Here is a 27,186-nt window from a genome sequence, read left to right as displayed (position 1 = left end):
CACGCACTCCTAGAGCTGAAGGATCTTTTAGGGCCACCAGTCACCTCTCTGCTTTGTGGAATCACTCCGTGGCAGGGCCCATCTTGAGTATCTATTTCTGAAGCACATGGGCAAGGGGACTCACATTTGTTGAGCACCTGCCACATGCCCGACAATTTCTTTGTTTACAGACCTTTCTTCATTATTAACCCAGAAGAGTAGCCATTAGGACTCTTAATGTACAGAGAAGGACGTCTGGGTTCAGGCAGTTTAGGGAATATGTGTGAAGACTTGCGGGCTGTAGGGCTGCACCCAGCTTGGGTTGCCGCCTCACACCCTTGCTTAGTCCTGTGCACCGTCCTGCCTTGCATTCCAAGTATGACTGGGGCCTTTTTGTTCAGCAGACAGACGACATATCCCATTGTTCTTTCCAAATCTCTTGTGTGGTGTGAGAAAGCTATCTCATGCTGTGAAGCTTGTTGGCAGGATCAGAGACATAATTTGTAGGGCTCAGTGCAAAATGAAAATGTAGGACCCATGTTCGAGATGATTTCGAACTTTAAGATGGTGACATCAGAGCATTAGAGCCAGTGCGAAGCCCTTCTGGGCGTGGGGCCTGTGTGACTACATGGGCTGCTCGTTATTACAGCCCGTCCTGCCTGTTGATCGAATCCTCTGAGTGTGGGAGTGCGGGATGTGGCAATCTCAGAAGAGCGAATGGTTGTCTTGGCTTTTCATTAGAAGTATTTTTTATGGAGGGGTCAGGTGGTGAGGTAGAATCGAACCAGAGCAGAAGACATCTCCTCTTAACAGGCTGATTCATCAACTGTTCTTTTAGCCTCATCAGTGCCGAGGATTTGGTGGGACACTTACTCTTTGCCCCACCTCACATAAATGGAGATAGAGACACAGGGTTCTGTGAACGGCTATGCCGGTGATGCTGAGGGCTGCCCTGGCTGAGAGCAGAGGGGCTGGAGTTCAGCTGGGGTGACATTTGCTCAGTTCTGGGCTGGCCTGGCTGCCTCTCCCCCAGAGACACACATGTTTCTCTCATTTGCACAAAGATGCGGCCAGGACTTGCAGAAGCCATGTGGAGACTTGCTTAAGATCACTGGGCCAGGTGATGGCTGACTTGGAGCCAGGGCCAGACTGGCTGTGTCAAGTGTGAAAGGACATTCCCATCCTTCCTCCCCTTACTGGTTTAGTAAGGTGGTTCCGTGATACACATGTCACAGAGTTACGGGAGCAGAAAGAAGGGGAAACAGGGCTTCAGAGACTGACTCATTCCTAGTCAACACCAAGTGTTGTTTGAAATTTTAAAAAAAATTAATGTTTCTATTAAAAAAAAAGGAAGAAGGAAAAAAACCCTCTGAATGTCTAGTTTATCGAAGGCTAAAAACCAAAGAAGTCAGTGTCATTTGGTCCAAAATAACAGTGATATGGGAGGAGGGGGGCAGTGGGAGAATGTTGAATCACATGTTAGGAATAAAGATGACATTGAGACAACTTTTTCCTTTTCGTTTAACTGAAAATGCAGCGTTAAGTTAGTGAGACCCCTGTTGGACTTCTGACCTATAGAACTGTAAGATAATAAAGGTATGTTGTCTTAAAAAAAGTACAGCATGAAAGTCTCTATCAGACCCACAACCATCATCAGGGAAGGTGGAAATCAACCATTCCCAGGTTCCTTCTAAGAACCACTCTTAGCCATGTTGGTTATCTTTCCTTATCCAAAGAGAATTCAGTCTTGTTCCTCATAACCACAGGCTATTTGATGTCGGAGTGAAGGAATCATGTGATGGGATTTATTTAAAAGTGGGGAGGGAGGCGAGAAAACAGTCTGTTAGGAATTTCCCCCCTGCGTGGCAGGGACTGCCTCCACAATGGCCGCATTCATCAGTGCCGCCCAGTGGCTTGTTCTGATGAGCTGGGTAACCACCTTCTCTGGAATGTATATGGAGCGGACATTCCACCTCCATTGTTCATCGTTAGCAAGCCAGGCAGCTGACTTTGGGGCCTCAGGCGCGTTTGCCCATCAGATTTCATTTTTGCAACCTGAGGCCACTGAGCAGCCTTCCACGTAAAGCGGGTCTGCAGGAATGCACGTCAGACACAAAATGGCAGCCCAAGGCACTCCAGTGTGAGGACAGACAGCACCGTGAGGATTTAGGCAAATACATGATATTCCACCTGCTTTCTAGGCAACATAGAGGCGGAGCGACATTCCTTTCTTGTTTTCTTTCCATTTGTCTCTTCACAGCATTTGCACTGACACCCACGAGATACATTCAAAAGACAAGATGTTAGATATTAATAAAAATGATAACAGAAGTCTGGGCCTGGAGCCCACGTGAATCCAAGTTCAAATGTGGTTCTCCCCCTGACAGCCATGTGAACTTGGGCCATGAACCTCTAAGCCCTCATTTTCTCACCTGTAAAATGGGGGCAATGTCTCCCTTGTAAGAGCTGAGGCTTATGCGAGATAACATTTCAAAGGCTAGATAGAGAGTCACAGAACTGCTAGGGTTTCCTCTGCTTCTTTGGGCCAGCTCTTGGTTTTTCGTCTCATAGTGATATTAGGTTGTCAATTCTGCATATTTTCACTCAACAAGTTTGGAAGATTATCTATCTATCTATTATCTCTCTATCTCTCTATCTCTCTCTCTATCTATCTATTATCTATCTATCTATCTATCTATCTATCTATCTATCTATCTATCATCTATCTACCTTCAAACTTGATATTGTGAGATATAGATGTATCTCCAATGCCCCAAACTGGATTTGAATCCCAGGATAGCCACTCATTACTTATGTGACCTTGGGCAAGTTTGGGAACCCATCTGTGTGTGGTTTCCTCATGGCAAAAAAGTGGAAAATAAGTGTCTATTCATAGGTCTCTTATGAGAATTTAGATCAAGTCCTTTATACAAAGCCTCTAAAATGAAGCCAAGCAGAGAGTGTGTGCTTAAAAAATGTGAACAATTAATATTTACTGAAGGCAGATCAGCAACGAACCTTCCAGAGTATTTTAAACCCTCTCCTGCTTGTGGGGTTTTCACTTTGTAAATGGCACTCTAAGGGTCGGTTTCTCATTGATCACCTGCAGTTTGGATCTAGAGTTCCCGACGCATTGTTTCACACCAGGCAGTAAGGCAGTTCACAATTCAGGCTGTGTGGAGTCCAGGCGACCCGGGATGACACCCCGATACCACATTTTGTTAACTGCCTCGTTTGACCAGCGTGATAATTAGCACCTCATGGAGTGTGAGGAGCTCACCGATAGACAACCCTGGTGGGGTGCTTGCCAACGTGCCAGTGCAGTCAGGCTCACAATGGAAGCAAATACCATTAACTTGACAAAAGGCTCTGCCCAGTGCATGAATAAGCTGGTATCTTTCAGTCTTGTTTTTGCTTCCTTCTAGTATGTCTACATGGCACTTCTCTGTGTCCCCATGTTCCTGCATCTTATTTTTTTAAAAAAGATTTTTTGTATTTATTTGAGGGAGAGAGAGAGAGAGAGCACAAGTGGGGTGAGGGGCAGAGGGAGAAGCAGACTCCCCACTGAGCAGAGAGCCTGATGCAGGGCTTGATCCCAGGACACGAGGATCATGACCTGAGCCAAAGGCGGACGCTTAATCGACTGAGCCATCCCAGTACCCCCATGTTCCTGCATCTTAAACAAGGAAATGATTGATCCATCTTCCTGGAGGAGGAGGCATACAAAATAAACCGAGATGCTATGAGCCTAGAGGCCGTGTCACCTGGGCAGAAGGAATGCTGAAAACACCCACTCTATGAAATGACTCAGAGATGGGCCAGCATCAGCACATCGACTGCCCAGGAGAGAGGCTGGCTTTTGTCTCAAGTTCTGATACTGTCCCCTGCCCACAGCCCCACCAGCTAGAAGGGCCAGAGTGGAGAAACAGACACCTGACCTAAGGCTTCTGCCCCCGTGCAGTTCAAGGAAAGCTTAACTCTTAGGATCGAAGGGAACATTTGGAGAAAATCTTCCTCCAGCTTGCAGTGAACTCTGGGGATAGTTTGTGAAAAAGGTTGGCTGAGGGATATCATCGGCAGACAGTTGCTATGTATTCTATGGTAACCAGGATGTTCCAGGACCCAGCCTAAGTGTCCTCCTATTTAAGGACACTCCTACTCAGCAGTCCTGGTGACCTGATCTATTTGGAGAGCATCAAGACTGGGAAATGATTATATACTGCTCACGAGAGACTTATGAATTTAATTAAAGAGCAATATGCCGCAGGCAAATTAGACTTTCCTCGGAACGGTTCCCCCTCTCTCCCTGCTTCCTTCTCTTTTTTCTCTTCCCCCTTTTTTCCATCCTCCTTTTTTCCTCCCTCCCCTTCCTTCAGCAGACAAGTAGTGAGGATCTGCCATGTGGCAAGCGCTGCCCCAGGTGAGGGGGACTGGATGGATGAAGTGCTGTCCTTCCCCAGGGAAACCAACAAGGAAGCAGTTCAACGACAGTTGCATTTACGACAGGACACACACTTCGGGGGCAAACAGCTGGGAGGAGGAGGAGGAATTTTTAGGGAGAAGTTGACATTTGTGCCGGTTCTTGAAAGATGACTGGGAGTTAGACAGGTGAAATCCAGACATCCATACATACACATGGAGGGATGAAGGTGGGGGAAGAACACTGCAGGGAGCGACAGAGCATGATGCTGAGTCTGTGTACATGTGCACCTACCTATGACCTGCCACTGAACTGCTGCAGAACAGACATGACTGATTTAAACAAGACACAGTGACATCACGTGGACTTGGGAGTAGGACCTACTGTATTCAGTTATGCTTTGCCCCTCGCCGGTTGTACGACCGCCCTGGGCAAGCTGACCCATCCCCCTGAGCCTTTGTTGTCTCGGGTTTAAAGTGGAGGTGCACCTGCTTGTGGGTAGTGTGAGGTTTGGATGCAGTCAAGTGGGGGTGCTGTGCCAGATTACGGCGAGCGCTTGGTTGGTGGCACGTAGGAGGTGCTCAGTGACATAAGGATGTAGGGGTCACTTGTAAACCCTGAAGCATTATCAAAATGTAATAGGAGTGGCATTTTGATTGTTTGCTCTTTCCAGTGCTGTTCCCCAGAAGCCTCGGCTCGCTGCAATTTGCTGGGTAAATATTTGAAAGTGGTTGCTTGGTATCCAGGCTCTGAGACAGGAGGGCTCTGAGGAAGTGCTGGAGAGCAGAGGGCAGAGAGCTCATTGTACGTGGATCGAAATGAGGGTGCTGTTTGAGCCAACATGAAATCAGGAGCAGGCTGAGGAGATTAAAAATGAGGACCAGGATTAGAACCGGGTGGCGGCCTGGGCTTTTGAAGCAGAGAGGAGGGTAGACGCAGGCGAGGGTTGTGCTGGGGAGAGCCTCACACGTGGCTGAATTCTCCCCATTGTAAGCAATGACCATTGCCACTGCTAGTTATGGTGCCTTGAGCCAGTGTTGGCGATTTGGGCCAACCTTGGTTTGTATAGATTTTAAAGTCATTATAGACTTGGGGAAACTGAGATCAGTTTCAGAAAGAGACTTCCTTGTGGTCACATAGGTATCCGTTCTCCCAAAGAAATATACCCTTGAGCCTGGCATGATGCTATTTTTCTCTCCTTACCCTTTCTAAGTCTCTGTTTTCCATCTGAAAGATAACAACATCTTATGGGTTGTTACAAGGATATGCATCAAACACGCTTGGCAGGAAGCTTGGCCCGTGGTGAGTGCTCAGTGTTATTTTTATTACTTCCTTCCATCTTGACCTGCTTCCTATGGAGTGTCAAACGAGCCCCTGACATGTTGCTTTGTGTGGTACCTTTAAAATAACCGATTACATAATTTTGTCCTAAATCAGAAACTGTTTTTTACTTACAGGTAAGTAAGAGTTGAAGAGAAATGTAACGGATTACCACTTAAATTGAGAATGACAGCAAAATACAAAGCACTTACTATGTATGTGCCAGGCCCTGGCCCAAATAATTTACATACAATACTCATTTCACCCTCACAAAAACCTTATAAGTTGAGAAAACCAAAAACAGAAAAGCGTGTAAGTTGTCTGAAGTCACATAGCTACTAAGTGATGGAATTCAAACCTACACAGTCTGGACCCAGAACCTCTACCGTTGACTTCTCGTTAACCACAGCTTTTTTGTCCCTTTCAAAATTATTATTTTTTAATTTGATGGTAGATATTCTCAGTCCAGCTCTTAGAATGCTAGTATTTTACAGAAACGCCAGCTGAGACCTGTGATTTGTCCGCTGACCGGGGAAGCCAAGGCTCCCTTGCATGGTGTGAGATCAAGAAATGTTCTTGGCGATGAGACAGTAGGAAGTGAAATGGAAATGAAGGTCGGCTACCACTATTTGCAAGGCAAAATGGTCCGCCTCTCCCTGCGAGCAAAGCATCTATTTAGGAAATGCATTGCTGTCAATTCTGTTGTCAGTATCCTTCCGAGTCAAACGGAATCATGGTTTCTGCTTCTCATCTGTGAATTAGGACTAATACCTGCCCTACATAGCAGAATCTTGGGAAGAAGAAGAAATACAACAACGTGATTCACTATAGCATTATTCACAATAACCAATATAAGGAAACAACCTAAGTGTCCATCAACAGATGAATGGATACAGAAGAAATGGTACACACATATACACACACACATACATGCGTGCACACACACACACACACACATATGCACACACGAAATGAAATATTGCTTAGCCACGAGAAAGAAGGAAAGCTGTCGGGGTGCCTGGATGGCTCAGTCAATTAAACATCTCACTCCTGATTTCGGTTCAAGTTATGATCTCAGGGTCGTGAGATAGAGCCCCACATCGGGCTCTGCACTGGGCATGGAGTCTGCTTAAGACTCTCTCTCTCCCTCTGCCCCTCCACCCCTCTCTCCCTCTCTTAAAAAAAAAAAAAAGAAAGAAATCCTGTCATTTGCAAGAACATGGACAGACCTTGAAGGCATAATGCTAAGTGAAGTAAGTCAGATAGAGAAAGACAAATACTGTATGATACCACATATAGGTGGAATCTAAAAAAAAGCCAAACTTAATAGAACAGAGACTAGAATGGGGGTGGGGAGAAAGGGGAGATGTTGATCAAAGGATACAGAATTCTAGTTATAAGATGAATAAGTTCTGGGGATCTAATGTGATTCTAGTTAATAATACTGTATTGTATACTTGAAAGTTGCTAAGAGAGTAGATCTTAAATGTTCTTACCACAAAAGAGAAATGGTAATTATGCATAATGCAGGTGTTAGCTAAGGTTATAGTGGCAATCACTTTACGATATGCAAGTGTATCACATCAACACATTGTACACCTTATACTTACGTAATGTTATATGTCAATTATATCTCTGCAAAGCCGTATAAAAAGCTAACCTGAGAATTCTGGGCAGGGAGATTTCATTATGGTGATTCAGAGCTGGTAGGGGAGAAATTGGCTTTTTTTTTTTTGCCTTTCTCCAATAGGCTATTGGGGCACTTCCTCCTCCTCCTCTTTCCCCATCTCGCCCCAAACCTTCCCGTTCCCTCTTTACTAAAACATCTTGCCCTCTGAGTAGTGGTGGGATCCTAGCCAGGGGACTGCAGAGGCAGTTTGAAAGCTGAACAGCAGGAGACCAGCAGGATGACCAAGGTTTCTAATATGTTTATTCTTCTGGGTGACCGTTTTCCAGCCTGATAAACTGTCAAACATTTTCATAGGCAAAATCTCATTACTCCCTACCTGACAGAATCTAGGTTGATTTGTCTTAGTAGGAAGGGTCCATCAGTGTTCAGTGGGGAAGGAGGAGGGGGGTACTGCAAGCAGATTCCTCACTGTAACTTCTCGAGTCCTCGGAGGGCCAAGGGCTTTGGGGATTGACAGCACTGGTCTCTTGCTCCTCCATTTCTTAAACACCTGGTTGCCCACCATTGAGTCCACTGGCAACAGGGGAGAATCTATCTACTTAAGGGAATTTGCTGAAGCCTCATCTCTTCTCTGGAACCATTCCTGACCCTCTTGGGAAAGATTGAGGACTTTCTGCCAATCGGTTGTGGGACCTAAGGTGGCCAACTGTTTGATTGCCCAAGACTGAGGTTTTCCTGGGATGTGAGATTTTCTGTGCTAAAATGTTCTAAGTAAACCAGAATGGTTGCCATCCAAGCTGGAGCTGACTTTGCAAGCTTTCAAGAGCCAAATGTGAGCATCTTTTCCCAACTCTGTGTTCAGTGAGGTCATGTTAGTAACTTAAAATCAGCTGCGATTTCATATTTATGCTATGGAAATTGGCCTCTGGCACAAATTGGGTTTTTTTCCCCACCCCCACCAAGAGCTGGCTGTGAGACATACTCTAGCACACTAGTTTCTCCTCTGTGCTCACACTCCACTCTAGAAATTTCTATCAGATCTCCTTAAGATATATTATTACTTATTCACTAGTTTATCTCCTTCCCTAGACTATAAACCTCTTGGGACCAAGAACCCCGTCCTATTCCTTGTCGTATCTCCAGCACCTAACATAATGCCTGGCACGTTATAGGCACTTGGTAAATGTTTATATATTAATGGAAGCTCATTTGAATTCTCTGCAGCCATGAGGCATTTCTCTTCCCTTCTAGAGGAGGAAGAATCTTCTTCCTTTGTATCTGACAGAATATACCACATCTCTTTTCCTTTGCATCTTGGCCTTACTCTACCTTGTATCGATGTCAGAGGTCAGTGGCAATAGTGGGGACAGAGGAGGGGAAGAGCAAAGTTATCCAGTTAGACATCTTGAGCTGATAATGATGTCAAGCCTCCTAGGGTAATGAAGAAGAGAGAATGAAAAAAAGGAATAGTAGACTTAACCAGGACACCCGAGAGAGTTCATTCAGACCCTACCTGGAGGCTCAACAGGAAACACAAATGAAAGTGAATACCTTAGACTTTTAGGTCTGGAATAGTTTGAGCAAACTATAGCTTGGGGGCTGTTAGAATTAAAACCTATGGAGAAAACTGTGGACTCTTAGGAAGATGCTCTGAGCAAAACACAGATGAATAGCTTTTTGAACTTGGATGCACGTTAGAATCATTTGTGATGTTTTAAAATAAATAAATGACTGAGTCCCATCCTGGTCCTCCTAAATCAGAATCTCTGATATAGGTATGTACTAGGTGTAAGTATTTTCAAGACTTACCAAATCATTCCAATGTGCAGCCAGGTGCTGGTCTGACAAAGATTAGAAACTTTCCCATTGACATCCCAATGAATCAGAAAGACAGCATAAAAATGTGCTGAGGGTTGACACAGGTAAGAAATTCTAGACTTTATTCAAGGAGCAAAAGATAAAGGGGAGAGGTTTATCATAGAAATTCAGCCTAGGGTTTTCAAAATGGGTGACTTGGGACAGTGAATATATTAAAATCTTTTGGACTTTCCAACTAAAAAAAGGAATTCATCTTTAAATTCTCTCTCAGTTCTTCTGATTGAGTCATTCTTTGCCTGGTGATAGTATGTCCTTCACACTCTTTCCACCCAGGGATTGGCAAACTACAGACTATGGTCAAATTCTAGCCTGTCCACTGTTTTTATTTTTTTATTTTTTAAAGATTTTTATTTATTTATTTGACAGAGATAGAGACAGCCAGCGAGAGAGGGAACACAAGCAGGGGAAGTGGGAGAGGAAGAAGCAGGCTCATAGCGGAGGAGCCTGATGTGGGGCTTGACCCCCCAGAATGCTGGGATCACGCCCTGAGCCGAAGGCAGATGCTTAACCGCTGTGCCACCCAGGCGCCCCTGTCCACTGTTTTTATAAACAAAGTTTTATTGGAACATAGCCAACCCACTCATATACGTTTAGTCAGTGGCTGCTTTCACACTTCAATGGCAGAGTTGAATCGTTGTAACAGAGGTTGTGTGGCCCACAAAGCCTGAAATAACTATTTTGCCAACCCCTTCTCTACTTTACGCAAATAGATCTTTTTATCAGAACACAGATGACAGAATCTGAGCCTTCAGCTGGCAATAGTATTTAGTTAGAATTTAATATAGTCTCTTTTGCTTTCATTTAGTTACCTATATCAACTGATAATGATTTTCCATTTATGGTACTGATATAAATTTTCTTTTTATGATAAATTTTTTATGTGTCAAAAGGATGAGTGAATTTAAAGAAAACACTTAATAGAACTATTAGTAGAACAGGTGGCACATGTATTTGGCAACATTCACGAAGGTCATACTTAAGTCTGAAGTTTGGGAAACATTGAATGTATTTTACAGGTCCCCTCATTTTACAGGTAAACTGAGGCCTAGTTATTAAGTCATTTGCCCAGGGTCACTTACTTGCTTATGGAAAAATCTGGACCCCTCCCTGAGGACAATGCTCTTTTATGTCTAAGTGGTTACTTGTTTGTACTTTGAAACTGATTAGTGTGAATGCAAAGTATTGTACTCTTAAAGTTCATGAATTCAGAGCCAGAAATATCCTGGCAGTATTTCCACAGACATGTTTAGTAGACATTGATGGGCAATTTGAAACAAAACAGAGTGGCCATTCACCTCTTTACACATGAATCTTGGGTGATTAGTGGCACATTGCTTCATTAAGTTGATTGTTTCTTGGGCATGGCTTCCTTAGAATAACACATTTGGGGTTTTTTCTTTAAGTCTTGCTTTTTTTTTTTTAAATCAAAATCTGCTTAAATGCTTGTCAGAGTAAGAAGTAAAACTGCTAATTAGAAAAAACATATATACTGCCTTTTTCTCTGTGGGTCTATTTAAACACAGTTTCAATCTTATAAGAATATTTCGTATTTCACCGTGTAGTTATTGTTCCATTAGGATTCTCCATGGTCACACTGACTAACAGCAAAGCTGATTCCTCCATTCTTAGGTCTTCTTCCCACTTGGACCCTTTCCAGAGGTCTGTTCATCAAGGAGGTTGACCAGATAGCTAGGTAGTGTGTCAGGATGCCGAAGTTCTGGCTAACCTTAGAAGGGTGCTGAGAACACATAGAACTGTTTGGCTGTTGATCTATCTATCCTTTCAGAGATGCAATTTTAAGGTGACATATATGAAATATATGTTTGGCCATTACTGTAAATGGGTAGGAATATTAGCATCATTTGGCAAAAAAGGCTGAAAAGAGGAAAAACATCCACTTGAATCAGATCTTGAAATGTGTTCTTAAAAAATTAGTGAAACTTTTTAGATTAAAAAAAATGACCTTTCTTCTAAATTTGGGATTATTTGTATGTTGGCATTTTGAGAATATCTTTTAATGAAGATTGATATAATTAGGTCATTTTCCAGAAAGATAAACTTTCTCAGACTATGCCCTCTGGGTTACACATTAAGTTGGTGTGACATTTACCTATCAAAGGTGACTGCAAGATTGGGACCTGACCCTAAGGAGATCTGACCTTAGGACCCTCCAATATCTAGTGCCCTAAGGTGGTGGACACCGTCACTTCTAAAGATACTGACAATATAATCAGAAGTACAAACAATGTGACTGACCTGCTGTGCTCTGAGCTCTGGTATAGGGAGACTAAACGGGGCAGTCCCTTTAGGGGCTACACCCAAATGGAGGAGAGGGGAGCTAATGGACTCATGATGTTTCAACTGGTGACTTTCCAGTTGAGCACTGCTCATCCAGGCAGAAAAACCAGTAGCTCAGCAGCCTCAATACTGGGTATTTCTGTAGGAAAGCCCTTCTCACTCTGGATATCAGAAGTTACTAATGGGCTAATAGCCTTTGGGGGGAAACCACTGCCTCTCAGCTGCTGTTGTCACCATCAGGAGGACAAGGGTCAATCTTGAAGAAGAGTTGACTCTATCCTGTGATAAGAAAGGCAATCAGGGTGAGGGACTATCTGAGCCAGAAGGACAGGAATGCATGGTTGCTGATAGAAATTCAGTCAGATAAAGACATTATGGAGGCATCTTGAGCCCTATAGTCTTGCTTTCTCTAAGGTCTGTGTCTCATGAAGTAATTGTCAACAAACCAAGAGCAAATTTGCCTCTCTGGGGACATTTGGCAATGTCTAGAGACATTGTCATAAAAAGGGGAGTACTACTAGAATCTGGTCATAGAGATCAGGGATTCTGCTAAACGTCCTACAAGGCACAGAACAGCCCCTCACAACAAAGAATTATCTGGTTCCAACGTCATTTGTGCTAACATCTAACTTAATGAGGGTCTACCACCCTGGCCTAATGGTTGTAACAATTCTATAAACATGTTTCTTTAAAAGGGTTGAGAGGCTGGGCTGCTGGTGCAAATGGCACATAGGTACTGACTCAGGCAAGGTCCCCAGTGACAAAGAGCGAATTGCTGTAGTTACATAAAAGGAAGGATTAGAAGTGGAGCATGATGTCTTTTTTCCCTTAGTTTTATTTCAAAGAAACCCAGATGACAAATCTGAAAGATGAGTCCTGGGACAAGGTAACTAGGAGGAAGAATCCGAGTTAAAGTCGGTCCACCGTGAGAAGCCTGCCTTCACCCTCTGCTTCTTGGTCTGCATCACGATTGTAGGCACCGTGGCCTCAGCTGGCAGGAGCCTCAACCGGCAGCCTCGGTTGACTCATTCTTGGGGTCCCTTTAGTACTGGGCTGGGCTGGACAACTCAGAGTTTCTCCCAGAAGTGGAATTACATGCATTGTCTGGAAACAAGATTGTGTCCTGGGGAAAGTGACTGCCTTGGGGTTGTCCACAGATTGTTTTGGGAGTCAGAAACCTCTGAAGAGTGTTCAGCCCCCAGATATCCAATTACTGCTGTATTACATCAACGAAAGTGAACTTGGAGGATGCGGTGGTTGTGGGGAGATGATGGCCATTCCTCAACTGTGAAAAGAACCATGCCTTCAAGAGTTATGGAAAATGAAGCACTTTTCTCATTAGAAAAGAATTATCCATTTCCTTCTTCTATTGCCAAAGGCTATTTTTCTGCCAATTCAATGAGAGTGTAAACTTGGGATTCATTGCTTGAGGAAAAAAAGAAGCAAGTGTACTCTGGGACCCTCAAGAGTCAATGGTAAGTGGGTAGATGGAATTGAAAAGAGCAAATGCTGAGGGCTGATCTGGGCCATTGCAGCATCGAATGGTGCTGTGTAGAGGGCATAACCAACAGTATGTGAACAAGTTTTGATTTGCTAAAAAGGAAACAAGGTGAAATAGCGAAATTTGCTTTTAGCAAATTTCTGTCTGCATCAGAATCAAAACAATGAATGCTATTCTTCCCCTGGTAAGAGTTTAAATATGCATTGGATCCAAGCCTATTAATTATTTCTTTAAAATTCTTTTAAACATTTTTATCTTCTTTTTCATTCCCACCACAACCATCCAAACCCCCATTATAGGAAGGGTGAATTTTTTGGCTGCCTTTCTATCTGATCTTTGAGTCTTCATTCTCTCTCTATTTCAGTCCATCCAATAGTTGCCGCAGCAGTAATATTAATATAATAGTAATATTAATATAAATAATAGTTATAAGAAAGTTATATTAATATAAATAATAGTTATAAGAAAGATTAATTTCTTAGTAATAAATAATAGTTATAAGAAAGTAATAATGATAAAGCAATATCCCCAAACCCTAAGGGTTGGTAAGGCCAACCTCTGCCACAGTGACAGTCCAAGGAGTAGGAACACGACTCAAGCCAATCAGAATTTTTCCCTGACGTGTTACAGATGCTTAGCTAAAGATACTCTTTTCCTTGATGTTCATCTGGAGCTACGTGAGGCCATGGACCTCTCGATGACGCCTGAGCTATCTGTGGCCGTGCCTCCCTCTCACCAAAAATTTTTGCTTCCTACACCACTGGGAAATAGAAAAAGTTCATTTTCAGTGGGAGAGAATGAGGCCAGCTTATGGAAAGAAGGAGAGAGGGAGCAAGAGAGCAAGCTTGAGAGAGAGCATGCTAGTTGACAAGATTTCCCCCAGCCCCAGGGATGAATCATGATTCATGGCTGTCCTCTTCCCCTCGGTCAGTGATTGGTCTAGGGATGAGCTTTTGACCAGCTCTGGTCAATGAGATTGAACGGATGCCTGCTTGGGGCTTTCCAAAAAGATTTTTCTCAGTGATAGGGGAGTGGCACATAAGAAGAAAGGCACTTTTTTCTCTATCCCTTTCCTTCATACTTGTGATCCTATTGTGTGAGATCATGGACTTAAACCCAGACCATTATCTTGTACCCATGTGGGGAGTTGTTGCCAGCAGACCAGGGGCGGCAGAATAGAAGGGCAGACATGGCATGGGTCCTTAATGATGTGACTGAACTGCGGAACCAACACTGGAGTTCCCTCCTTTCAGCTTCGTGTGACGGCTAATAATTAAATGTCTCTGTTATTTAAGCCACTGTTAATCCTGTAGTCTGCTACTTGTAATCAACCACATATTGACCTGAAAGCAAGATAAACGAAACAACTAGAGTTCATACTCCCCGAATTGTCTCAAGCCCAGACTTCTCTCTTGAGTTTCAGATCCAGCTACTTGCGAAGCATTACATCCAGGTGTCCCATGGATATCTCAAATTCAACAGATCCCAAAACCACACTCACCCTCACACTGTGCAAACTGCCACTTTGCCCTATCCCCAGGATGTATCCCATTCACCTGGGTACACAAGCCAGGTACCTGGGAGTCACTCTGTAATCTTCCTTGTTCCTCATCTACCTGTCCAGTTAGTCAGCCAGTTACATCTATTTGACCTTCCAATCTGTTCTCTTCTCTTCAATCCCACTGCCACTGTTTTATCTGGGAGCAGGGGTTCATCATCTTTCTCCAGGGCCACTGCCTTCCAGGTGTTTTACTTGCCTTTGGTCATGTTTCTCTCCAAAACGTTTTCTACCAGCTTCCAGCATGGTCTTTCCAAAATGCAGCTCTGACCTTGTCATTGCCTTGTCTGAGATCAGTTAGGGCCTCTCTATTGCCTAAGATACTGGTTCTTAAAGTGTGGTCCCTGGACCAGCATCATCGGCATCACCAGGTAACTTGTGAGAAATACAGATTCTTGGGACTCGCTCTAGAGTATCTACTGAATCAGACACTCTGGGGATAGGGCCCAGCTCTCTGTTTAAACAAGCCTTCCAAAGGAATCCGATGTACAAAGTTTAGAAACCACTACTGGCCTAAAGCAAAAAACCCCAATTTCCTTGGTGTAGTAGGTTGAATAGTATCCCCCAGATTCTTGTCTACTTGGAACCTCAGAATGTTACCTTACTTGGAAATATAGTCTTTGCTGATGTAATTAGTAAAGATCATGGATGAGATAATCCTGGATTTAGAATGGGTCCTAAATCCAGTGGCTGGGGTCCTTTTAAGAAGAAGAAAAACAGAGACACATGCAGAGGAGAAAGCCATGTGAAAGAGAGGCAGAGACTAGGTTTCTCCCACCCTAAGCCAAGGAATGCAATGCCTGGGGCCACCAGAGGCTGAAAGACGCAAGAAAGAATTCTTCCCTACAGCCTCCAGAGGGAACAGTGGCCCTGCTAACACCTTGATTTCAAATCCTTAGACTCTAGAACTTTGAGAGAATATATTTCCATTGTTTTAGGCCACCCAATTTGTGGGGTGCCTGGGTGGCTCAGTCAGTTAAGCGTTTGCCTTCAGCTCAGGTCATCATCCTGGGGTCCTGGGATCAAGCCCTGCATCAGACTCTCCACTCAGTGAGGAGTCTGCTTGTCCCTCTCCCTCTGCCCCTCCTCCTGCTCATGCTCTCACTCTCTCTCTCTCAGATAAAGAAATAAAATCTTAAAAAAAAAAGCCACCCAGTTTGTGATACTTTGCATATTAGCAAAGGGTACTAATACACTTTGCATAGCAAACATGGGCCTTTGGGTCTCACCCCTGCACATCTGTGTCATCACCTCCTGTCCAGTGATCTTTCTATTAAAAATATGTATGGCACACCTGTTAGGTATCAAGCCCCAGAGATAGAGCCGTGGTAAGTCGCAGTGTCTGCCCTGCAGAAGCTCCCAGCTGAGGGGGGGGGGGGCTAGCAGCTGCACAGGTGGGTGATGCTTGATGGGTTAAGTGCTTTGGCGAGTGGAAAGCTGTGCTTCTGGGAGCACTACCCTTCTTGTACCTTTCTGTGCGTACTCCAGCACTGTGATGAATGCCCTTCTCCATGTCAGGAAGCCTCTTCTACTCTTTCCTCCCACACAGCATCACTCCCTCCTCCGTCCAAGTTTTGGACATGTTTCTATTAGTGCACCCATCACACATCGTTATCATTATTTATTTGTTTGCCTCCCTTGCTAGACTGTGAGCCATTTTTAAGGGCACAGACTTGGTCTTTTATTCCTCTTTTTATCTATAGAACCTCAAACGGTACCTGGCTTATAGAAGTTCCTTCCTTCCTTCCTTCCTTCCTTTTTCTTTTTCTTTCTTTCTTTCTTTCTTTCTTTCTTTCTTTCTTTCTTTCTTTCTTTCTTTCTTTCTTTCTTTCTTTCTTTCTTTCTCTTTCTTCCTTCCTTCCTTTCTTTCAGATTTTATTTATTTGAGGGAGGGAGAGAAAGAGAGAGAGAATGAGCAAGGGGAGGGGCAGAGGGAGAGGGAGAAGCAGACTGCCTGCTGAGCAGGCATCCTAATATGCACACTTGATCCCAGGACCCTGGAGTCATGACCTGAGCTGAAGGTAGATGTTTAACCGACTGAGTCACCCAGGTGCCCTCATAGGACTGTCTTTCTTTTTCTTTCTTTCTTTCTTTCTTTCTTTCTTTCTTTCTTTCTTTCTTTCTTTCTTTCTTTCTTTCTTTCTTTTTCTTGATTTTATTTATTTATTTGACAGAGAGAGACAGCAAGAGAGGGAACACAAACAAGGGGAGTGTGAGAGGGAGAAGCAGGCTTCCCCCCTGAGCAGGGAGCCTAATGCAGGGCTCGATCCCAGGACTCTGGGATCATGACCTGAGCCGAAGGCAGACGCTTAATGGCTGAGCCACCCAGGCGCCCCCATAGGACTTTCTTTAAAAGTTGAATTGCTGGGAAGGATGAAGAGTGGCTTCCTTTCTTTGCTAGTGGAGGGACTCTTGAGGTGCCGTTTCTCTGTGCAGTGCTAAGACGAGTGGTGGGAGAGTGCAGCCTGGGGTCAGGTGGACCAGCAGAATGGGGCAGTTCCCTGGGTTGCATTTGTGTGAGAGGCCTTGGAGGAGGGTGTGGGGCTAAGTCGGCTTTAAAAGCCATCATCCAGGCATCTCTGCAGGCTGAGTGATGGGAGTAGTTCATAGTCAAAGCTGGACCATAGCTCCAGACTAGGCCCATGAGAGACTTTTGCTTTAACATTGATTCTCACACTTGCGCAAACATCAGAATCACCTGGAGGGGCATATTCAGCTGCAGTTGCTGGGCCCTAGCCCCAGAATTTCTGATTCTGTAGATCTGTAGTAGGGCCTGATGATCTGCATTCCTAACAAGATCCTAGGTTATTTCAATGATGGTCTGGGGACCACATTTGGGCACATTCCTGCGCTAAAGGAACACCTGATGTTAGACCCCTGGCTCTCAACTTTGGGTCCATTAGAATCACTTGGGGAGTTTCTAAAAATATAGATACAAGGACCTTATTCACACATTGGTTTAGGGGTGTATCTGGTCATAGGGATTTGGACTCCAACTGAGCAAAACATTGGTTTGAGTAAGGCTTATCTAGAAAATGTAATGAATTCATCTAACTTTTATTGACCATTGCTATGTGCCAGGTTTTGTGTCATTGTAATGGGGACAATGTAACAGGGTTTTGTAACGGGGATACAAAGGTATACAAGACACAGTCCTACCCCCAGTGAGAATCAGTCCAGTGTGGGGGAGATGTGTGAACAGATAGCTCTAAAATCAATGGCATTATGTGCAGAATAGCATGAAAGCACTGAGGAAGAGCATCGAATCCAGCCTGGGGGGTTAGGGAGCAAGAAGGAAGTTCAGGGATGCGGATAAAGAGAAGATAATGATCCAGTTCAATAGTTTTAGAAACCCTAGTAGGTTAGCTTCTGGTTGGCATAATGTGAGCCCGAGGCACTGTGTGAAGAACTTCTAACTAAATCCCAATCTGTGTTTCACCCCTCAGTAGACAAATTGTCTAATCTTTCCTTGCTTCATTTCCCCCAGATTTCAAAGGGGGATAATAATACTACCTCCCTCACAGATTTGTGTGAGGACTGAGGGACACATGTGCGTGGAGCGCTTGGTAGGGTGAAGGGCTCAAACTTCATGCACACAGCCCGTGCCCCCAGAGCAGCTCACGGTCTAGCAAGCACTTGAGGAACATCAGTGATCATCAGCATCCTTTCAGAAGGCTGCCTTGAAACCTCCAGTTAGTCCACCATCACGGGGAGTCTTGGTTCTTGCTGCTCTGCAGCAGAGCGGATATACACCGGGTTCCAGCCCCTGCACCAAGGGGCCCCGGGCTCCTACAGCTTTAAAGCTCTTGTGTCAATTTTTTGGTTTGTATGTTCTTCCTTCCATCTGTGTATTTGTCCTTGATGGCCTTTCCCCCACGTCTTTAGAATGACTGCTTTTTATCTACCATAGACAAGAAACCCTCCAAAGCCAAGACTGTGTGACTGTGTCTAAAATACAGCCATACTTGCTTGTTGGGAGATTTTTGATTACTGCTTCCGTTTCCTGATGATGGGTCTGTTCAGGTTTCCTATTTCTTCCTGTTTCAGTTTTGGTAGTTTATATGTTTCTAGGAATGCATCCATTTCTTTCAGATTGCCTAATTTGTCAATGCCTATGAGCCAATATAGGTACTCATAATATGTTCTTATAGTTTTTGTATTTCCTTGGTGTGGGTTGTAATCTCTCCTCTTTCATTCATGATTTTATTAATTTGGGCCCTTTCTCTCTTCTTTTTGATAAGTCCTTTCTCTTTTCTCTTTGATAAGTCTGGCTAGGGGTTTGTTGATCTTAATTCTTTCAGAGTCCAGGGCCGGATGGCTTCCCAGGGCAATTCTACCGAACATTTAAAGAAGAATTAATAACTATTCTTCTGAAGCTGTTTCAAAAAATAGAAATGGAAGGAAAACTTCCAAATTCATTCTATGAGGTCAGCATAACCTTGATCCCAAAACCAGACAAAGACCCCACCGAAAAGGAGAAGTACAGACCAATATCCCTGATGAATAAGGATGCCAAAATTCTCACCAAGATACTAGCCAATAGGATCCAACAGTACATTTAAGGATTATTCACCACCACCAAGTGGGATTTATTCCTGGGCTGCAAGGGTGGTTCAACATCTGCAAATCAATCAACGTGATAAATCACATTAATAAAAGAAAGGACAAAAACCATATGATCCTCTCAATTGATGCAGAAAAAGCACTTAACAAAATACAGCATCCTTTCTTGATTAAAACTCTCCACAGTGTGGGACTAGAAGGAACATACCTCAATATCATAAAAGCTGTATATGAAAGGCCCACAGTGAATATCATTCTAAATGGGGAAAAAGTGAGAGCTTTTCCCCTAAGGTCAGGAACATGACACACATATCCACTCTCACCACTGCTGTTCAACATAGTACTAGAAGTCTTAGCCTCAGCAATCAGACAACAAAAAGAAATAAAAGACATTCAAACCGGCAAAGAAGAAGTCAAACTCTCACTCTTCGCAGATGACATGATACTTTATGTGGAAAACCCGAAAGACTCCACCCCAAAATTGCTAAAACTCATACAGGAATTCAGCAACATAGCAGGATATAAAATCAATGCACAGAAATCAGTTGCATTTCTATACACTAACAATGAGACACCCAAAACCATAAGATACCTAGGAATAAACCTAACCAAAGAGGTAAAGGATCTGTACTCTAAAAACTATAGAACACTTATGAAAGAAATTGAGGAAGACACAAAGAAATGGAAAAACATTCCATGTTCATGGATTGGAAGAACAAATATTGTTAAAGTGTCTATGCCACCCAGAGCAATCTATACATTCAATGCAATCCCTATCAAAATACCATCAACATTTTTCACAGAGTTGGAACAAATAATCCTAAAATTTGTATGGAACCAGAAAAGACCCCAAACAGCCAGAGGAGTGTTGAAAAAGAAAACCAAAGCTGGTGGCATCACAATTCTGGACTTCAAGCTATATTACAAAGCTGTAATCATCAAGAGAGTATGGTACTGGCACAAAAAAAAGACATGTAGATTGATGGAACAGAATAGAGAACCCAGAAATGACCCTTAACTCTATGGTCAACTAATATTCGACAAAGCAGGAACGAATATCCAGTGGAGGGCTGCCTGGGTTCCTGAGCCGGTTAACCATCTGCCTTTGGCTCAGGTCATGATCCCAAGGTCCTGGGATCGAGCCCCACATTGGGCTTGTTGCTCAGAAGGGAGCCTGCTTCTCTCTTTCCCCCTACCCCTCACCCCTGCTTGTGCTGTCCGTCTTAAGCTATCTCTCTCTGTCAAATAAGGAAAAAAAAAAAAAGACTATCCATGGAAAAAAGAAAGTCTCTTCAACAAATGGTGTTGGGAAAATTGGACAGCCACGTGCAGAATAATGAAATTGGACCATTTTCTTACACCATACACAAAGATAAACTCAAAATGGATGAAAGACCTCAATGTGAGATAGGAATCCATCAAAATTCTAGTGGAGAACACAGGCAACAACCTCTTTGACCTCAGCCGCAGCAACTTCTTGCTTGACATGCCTCCAAAGGCAAGGGAAACAAAAGCAAAAATGAACTATGGGGACTTCATCAAGATAAAAAGCTTTTGCACAGCAAAGGAAACAGTCAACAAAACTAAAAGACAACCCATGGAATAGGAGAAGATATTTACAAATGTCTTATCAGATAAAGGGCTAGTATCCAAGATCTATAAAGAACTTATCAAACTCAATACCCAAAAAACAAATAATCCAGTCAAGAAATGGGCAGAAGACAGTGAACAGACATTTCTCCAAAGAAGACGTAGAAATGACGAAAAGACACATGAAAAAACGCTCAACATCATCAGCCATCAGGGAAATACAAATCAAAACCACAATGAGATACCACCTTAAACCAGTGAGAATGGCTAAAATGAACAAGTCAGGAAACAACAAATGTTGATGAGGATGTGGAGAAAGGGGAACCCTCTTATAGTGTTGGTGGGAATGCAAGCTGGTACAGTCACTCTGGAAAACAGTATGGCAGTTCCTCAAGAAGCTAAAAATAGAGCTACCTATGAACCAGCAATTGCACTAGTAGGTATTTACCCCAAAGATACAAAGGTAGTGATCTGAAGGGGCACCTGTACCCCAATGTTTATAGCAGCAATGTCCACAATAGCCAAACTGTGGAAAAAGACGAGATGTCCATTGACGGATGAATGGATAAAGAATATGTGGTTTTTCTCTACAATGGAATATTACTCAGTCATCAAAAAGGATGAAATCATACCATTAATATTGACATGGAGGGAACAGGAGGGTATAACACTGAGCGAAATAAGTCAATCAGAGAAAGACAATTATTTATGGTTTCACTCATACATGGAATAGAAGAAACAGTGCAGAGGATCATAGGGGAAGGGAGGGAAAACGGAGTGGGAAGAAACCAGAGAGAGAGATGAACCATGACAGACTCTTAACTCTAGGAAACAAATTCAGGGTTGCTGGAGGGGAGATGGGTGGGGGGATGGGGTAACTGGGTGATGGGCAGTAAGGAGGGCTCGTGATGTGATGAGCACTGGGTGTGATATACAACTGATGAATCACTGAACTCTACCTCTGAAACTAATGATGTACCATATGCTGGCTAATTGAATTTAAATAAAAAATAAAATAAAATACAGCCAACTTTGAGTGGGAGGTTTGTTTTTAAATGAAGTAGGTATGCTTTAGTGCATGTGATGTTTAGACTTTAGAGGCCCTTTTTGTTTCCTCCTAGAGCCATGGGGGTGTTCCAAAGGACTAATTTTCTGAGATAAATGATGGCCTGATAGGAGAGGTAGGACTGCATGGTCTAGGCTGATTTCTGCTTGGTTTCTTTCACTAACTCTCTGGGCTTTGGGATCACACTTGAAGGCACACTCTTAGTTGAAACCATACTTTGCTCCAAATTCCCAGTCACATTTTTCCTTGCCTCCAGAGCCTACCTTCTTTTCTCGGGCATCTGGACCGAGTCCCACCTGTTGTTTGGTTCCTGGGTGTTCCTAACCCACCTGCATCTGAGCTTGCCTGTTCCCCTCCTGCAAGTCCCAAACTGTTTTCCATTTTCGACGAAGATTTATGTTGGCTAAATATTGGCACAAGCAAGTCATAAATGTGGCATGTTCACAAATACCGTGGCAGATCGCTGAGCAGATGTTCTAACATTGACAAGTCGGTTTTCGCTTATGGGCGCTTTCAGTGACACCTGCTTTCATCGGTGGTATGCTGATCTGTTCTTGGAAGAAGAGCGTTATGCTCCAGTTCAATGTTTCTCAGACTCAGCGGCACAGTTAGCACCACCTGGGGAGCATTTGCAAATCCCAGTGCTCAGGCCAACCACTAGACCAGTTCATTCAGACGCTCTGGCCGTGGCGCTCAGGCTTCAGTGGTTTTTAAAACTGCAGGTGATTCCAGGCACGGGTGAGAACTTGTTCCCGAGTCTAGTGCTTCTCAGACTGTCCTGCGCATAAGAATCGCTAGAGGGGCTCGCTAACATGCAGCTGATTCAAGAAGGCTTCCTGGGCCTGGGCTTCTGCGTGTCTAACAAACACCCAGGTACCGTAGATGCTGCTACTAATCCAGAGACCGCCCTTGGAACAGCAGGGCAAGTCAGTCCTAGTGTCTGTTCATCAGTACAAATAATTTTCCAGAAAGCGTAAGTCCTCTTGAGTTTGTGATTATTTCAACATTTGTCCACTGTTCCCCTAAATCTTGCTCCTTCCCTATTGCTCTGCCCATACTCTGCGGCCATACTGTTATGGCAAAGGGATTTCACTATTGATCTCAATTCGGTATTTTCCTCCAGAGAGCGATTCTCCTGAAAACAACCCATGCAAGAGAATAGAAGAGTCATCTTGCTAAACCGAAGCAGATTTTCCTGTGGATCTTATTTTTCTGTTGATGCACAAAACTCATTGAGCACAAGGACATGTCCTCTAGGCTAAGCAAACTCTGAACACCGTGTGATTTAGCAAACGATAGTAACCCCTTATCTCGGTTATTACTACTCCAAATAGGTTAGTCACAAGCACTGTGTCTTCAGTTGAGAGAAATCATTAATGACAGCAAAAGGACTGGGGGAAAGCACAAAATAAAAAAAGTAATTTTCAGTTTTCAGAATTGGCTAAGAAGGCCTCTATATCACAGTGCCTTGGAAAATGTAATTTCCTGGCCAATATCCTACTGGCTCTGTTTATCAAGCCGTTGTCTGCGGGTCCAGGGCCATGGACTTATCCTCGGGAATTTGTAACTTTCCTAGTGGGCTTTTAAAATCTGTGTTTACTGCTTGCTGGTAATAACTTAAAAACGAATGTAAAGCATATTAAATCATCACGACAACCAAGGGCTAGCACACGATTTCAACACCTACATTTGTGTCTCTATTTATAATTGTATATATGCCAGAGAGCCATATTTTAATTGTTGCAAGCCAATGATAAAAGAATAGAGAACAGAGGGAGGTAGGTTTAATACAAAAGTCATGCGCGTTAGCCAAGAGAAGTCCCGATTGTTTGATAGGGAGTCTTACAAACTGAAGTTTCTCAGTTTTGGATAGAGAAACGTTATAACAGGACTAAAAAGTCACATCATATTTGACACATGCTGTAACACAAAAGAAACCACATTATAGCAATCAGGACCATTTTTTACATTGACTGTGGCCATTTCATCCCAGCAAAAGAACATCATCTATTACACTAAATCAGGAACATGCATTCGTTGGCACATTCTCAGCTTGGATTTTACTGGTATTTAGTTTTATATATTTGTTTTGGTTGTGCAGTTGCTCCAAAACTAGAAGCATTATAGTCTGAAATTTGTACATATTCGAGCTGCTTTCTAATGTTAACAACTGAAGTCATTACCAGGACGATTTTCTGTCCTTTAAGAAGGTTTTGCATTTACTTATTTAGAAACACAGTCTTAGAACATATTCATTCCTAGTGCCATGTTAAATTCTGTTCGCATTTTCTAAAATATCATAGTGGCCACACTGTAGCGTTACGCTCTCCATTGCAAGGCACGATTAAGGGGATCCTGTTGGGAACGGAAGCGGAGCTCCTAGATCGCTTTTTTACATTTGCTGCAAACATTGTAACAGACATTTTCCAGGGAAAGACTTCCCTGCTTGGAAGTAATGCCTGCGGATGACATTTGCAGGCTGGAGCATTGTGGAGGGTCCGATAAGACAAGTCATGGGTGAGTAACATTGGGCCCACGAGAGAGCCCGGTGATACCTATGATTGGAGGGAAAATCAAGTGCTTACGGGCTGTTGGGCCTCTGGCTGTCCACTCCCTGATGGGTGGCCGAGAGGCTGCACGGCTGCCGAGGGTTGGATGTCCCCTTTGGGCAACTGTTGACTGCCTTCTGAGAGGGAGTAAGACTGGCTCTGAGGATTCAAAAAAGAAATACATAAAGATGCTAGACCACTCACACAAGCCAGCTGCCTCATGGGGATGACTCTCAGAAGACGAAACGTCTTCCTAAACTGCTATGGCTTTGGTATCCTGAGAAGAGATACTGAATGGCGGGCTCTTGGCTAGCGAAAAAATAATAATTATCTCCAGAGGATTTGAAATTTGACACCTCCCCAAAGAAGTTATTTGTAGGCTTGTAACCACTGAGGGCAAGTTTAATTTATAGCAAAGGAGAAAACCTTATAAACAAGGTTATAGTACAGAGAATTTTGGAGTTTTACTCTCTTTGTTCCTAGTTTACACAGAATAGGTCATTCTTGCTGTGGGGAGCTAAAGGAGGTGCAATAAGACCTTATTAAAATGTTTAGATAAATATTTTTCAATATTAAAAAAACCAAGAGTTAACTCTGCCCTGCCTTGTGCATAGCTGATTCCAAATGGCAGTATTTGAGCGAGTTTTTAGTCATTCATAGTTTAGAGACACAGTATTCACACGGGCCTAGACATTTCAGAAAACAACAACAACAACAAACAAGTGTTAAGTGCATTCCTTAGATATCTGCAAAGACCTGAATGTTTGATGCTGCTTAGGAATAATACTGGAATAGTTTCACCTTTCAGCCCAAGTTATATACAGCCTTGTAGGACTACTTTTACGTTGGCCTGTGGATATTTGCAACCTGAACCTGTCTTTCCCACAAAACTCGATAGGCACAGTCGGTGGGGTTTTGTGCAACTTTGCCACAACTAACAGCTCTAGTCATACGCTCCTCAAATGCCTATTACGCACTTGCTCTGTGCCGGCCACTGTTTACTGTCTCATTTTAAATACATCTCTTTAGCCCCTCCTAAGAGATTTTTGGCTAATGGAAAAAAAGTATATTGCAAGTGCATTTTAAAAGCACGGTATGCTGTTGTGAAAACCAACAATAAAAAGTAATCACAATGATAACTATGAAAGTATCGATCATGCTTTCATAGTTTAAACTTCTCCACATGCTAACTAAAACGAAAACTTTGACTCCCAAAGGCAATAAATACTTACATGACGATTGCCCATTTTCGTTTTTCGAAGACAGTTGTTCTGTATTTCATTAAGAGATCAGTTCTCTCCTACAGGCTAAGTTTATAATAGTTTTCCCAGGGCGTAATATCTCTTGAGTTTAATAAGTAACTTTTGGCATTGAATTTGAATACATTGTTGGGGATGGGTAGGGAGTGGTAACCGCTACCAATGAGCTTAACCTTCCCAAGCTGTCTTTCTAGGCCATCTTTTCAAAATAAAATACTTACTCATGCATCAAGTACAGGCTTAAGTTGAAAAGCTTATTCTCAATTAAACCTGTCTCACTTCTGGATTGTTGAGTCACTATTTTTTTATTTTGGGAATTTATTTAAAATTTTATACCTTGAAGTAATAAAAGCATTAACCAAACAAGACTGAAAAATCTTATTGTTTTACTTACATCACTATTACGCAGAATCCTTTTGAGTGTGACATTGAGTGATGCCAACATGATCTTTATAACCTAGCTAGTTTTTAAATTGAAAAAGTAATGTGTGCAGATGGTCTTTTTTTTTTTCCCTTAATAGTGTGAAAAGGTACTGTGAAAAGTAAGCCTACTGATCTCCTCGGCCCTCCTGCCAGCGGTTTCTTTTCTTTTCTTTTTTTTAATGTTTTTTTATTATATTATGTTAGTCACCATACAGTACATCCCCGGTTTCTGATGTAAGGCTCGATGATTCATTAGTTGCGTATAACACCCAGTGCACCACGCAATACGTGCCCTCCTTAATACCCATCACCGGTCTATCCCATTCCCCCACCCTCTCCCCTCTGCGGCCCTCAGTTTGTTTCCCAGAGTCCAGTCTCTCATGCGGTTTCTTGACGGTTTGCACACATAGCCTTCTCTGCCTGTCTCTCTATTCCTCTGTCTCTCTGTTTATCTGTTTTCCTTCCTCCCTCCCTTTCTACTTTCCTTCCTTCCTTCTTTCCTTCCTTCCCTGGCCTGCTTTTTTTGTTTTGTTTTGTTTTATTGCCAACAAATGGGTTCGTTTTCTTTTCTATTGCTTTTATGCTTCCTGTACTAAAGAGATATATGACACTGGCACGTTTCTTTTCCAGGCGCCACATAGTAGTCACCTATGAATACGAACCAAACCTTATGTCATCAGTCCACTATTGGTGACCCATTCAAGATCATTTAGGGTTTTGTGTGGCTGTCTTCATTTACATGTCTTTGCCTGTGTGTGCATGTTTATCTGTAGAGTAAGATCTCAGGATGCAATTGCTGGTCAAAGAGAACATGGTATGTGTTGTAAGGAGCACTAGCTATTATACAAGACTGATGAATCACAGGCCTGTACCCCTGAAACAAATAATACATTATATGTTAATTAATTGAATTTAAGTAAAAAAAATTTTTTTAAAAAGAGTATATGCATTTATAATTCTGGTGGGGTTCCTGGGTGGCTCAGTTGGTTAAGCGTCTGCTTTGGCTCAGGTCAAGGGAGCCTGCTTCACCCTCTCCCTCTTCCCCTCCCCCTGTTTGTCTTCTCTCTCTCTCTCAAATAAATAAATAAAATCTTTTAAAAAATTCTGATAGATCTTGCCTGGTTGTTCTCTGCACAGCTGTCAGAATGCGGA

At 43.1% G+C, this 27,186-nt stretch overlaps 1 protein-coding gene across 1 annotated transcript in view; it reads right to left on the bottom strand.

Moving 5' to 3' along the window:
* ANXA13 (annexin A13) overlaps positions 1-25,599 on the bottom strand; it is a 54,378-nt gene extending 28,779 nt beyond the window's left edge. Inside the window, exons 1-2 of the mRNA XM_087864894.1 lie at positions 25,585-25,599; positions 24,389-24,511 (exon numbers count right to left, since the gene is read on the bottom strand). Coding sequence (XP_087721020.1) covers positions 24,389-24,511; positions 25,585-25,599 — 138 coding nt within the window. The remainder of the gene's footprint in view (positions 1-24,388; positions 24,512-25,584) is intronic.
* Positions 25,600-27,186: the final 1,587 nt, after the last annotated feature.

This window comes from Ursus americanus, chromosome 9 (genome assembly GCF_024610735.1).
Source record: "Ursus americanus isolate L20-20 chromosome 9, mUrsAme1.1.p, whole genome shotgun sequence".
Taxonomy (NCBI): domain Eukaryota; kingdom Metazoa; phylum Chordata; class Mammalia; order Carnivora; family Ursidae; genus Ursus; species Ursus americanus.
This window is presented reverse-complemented; position numbering and strand designations above follow the sequence as displayed.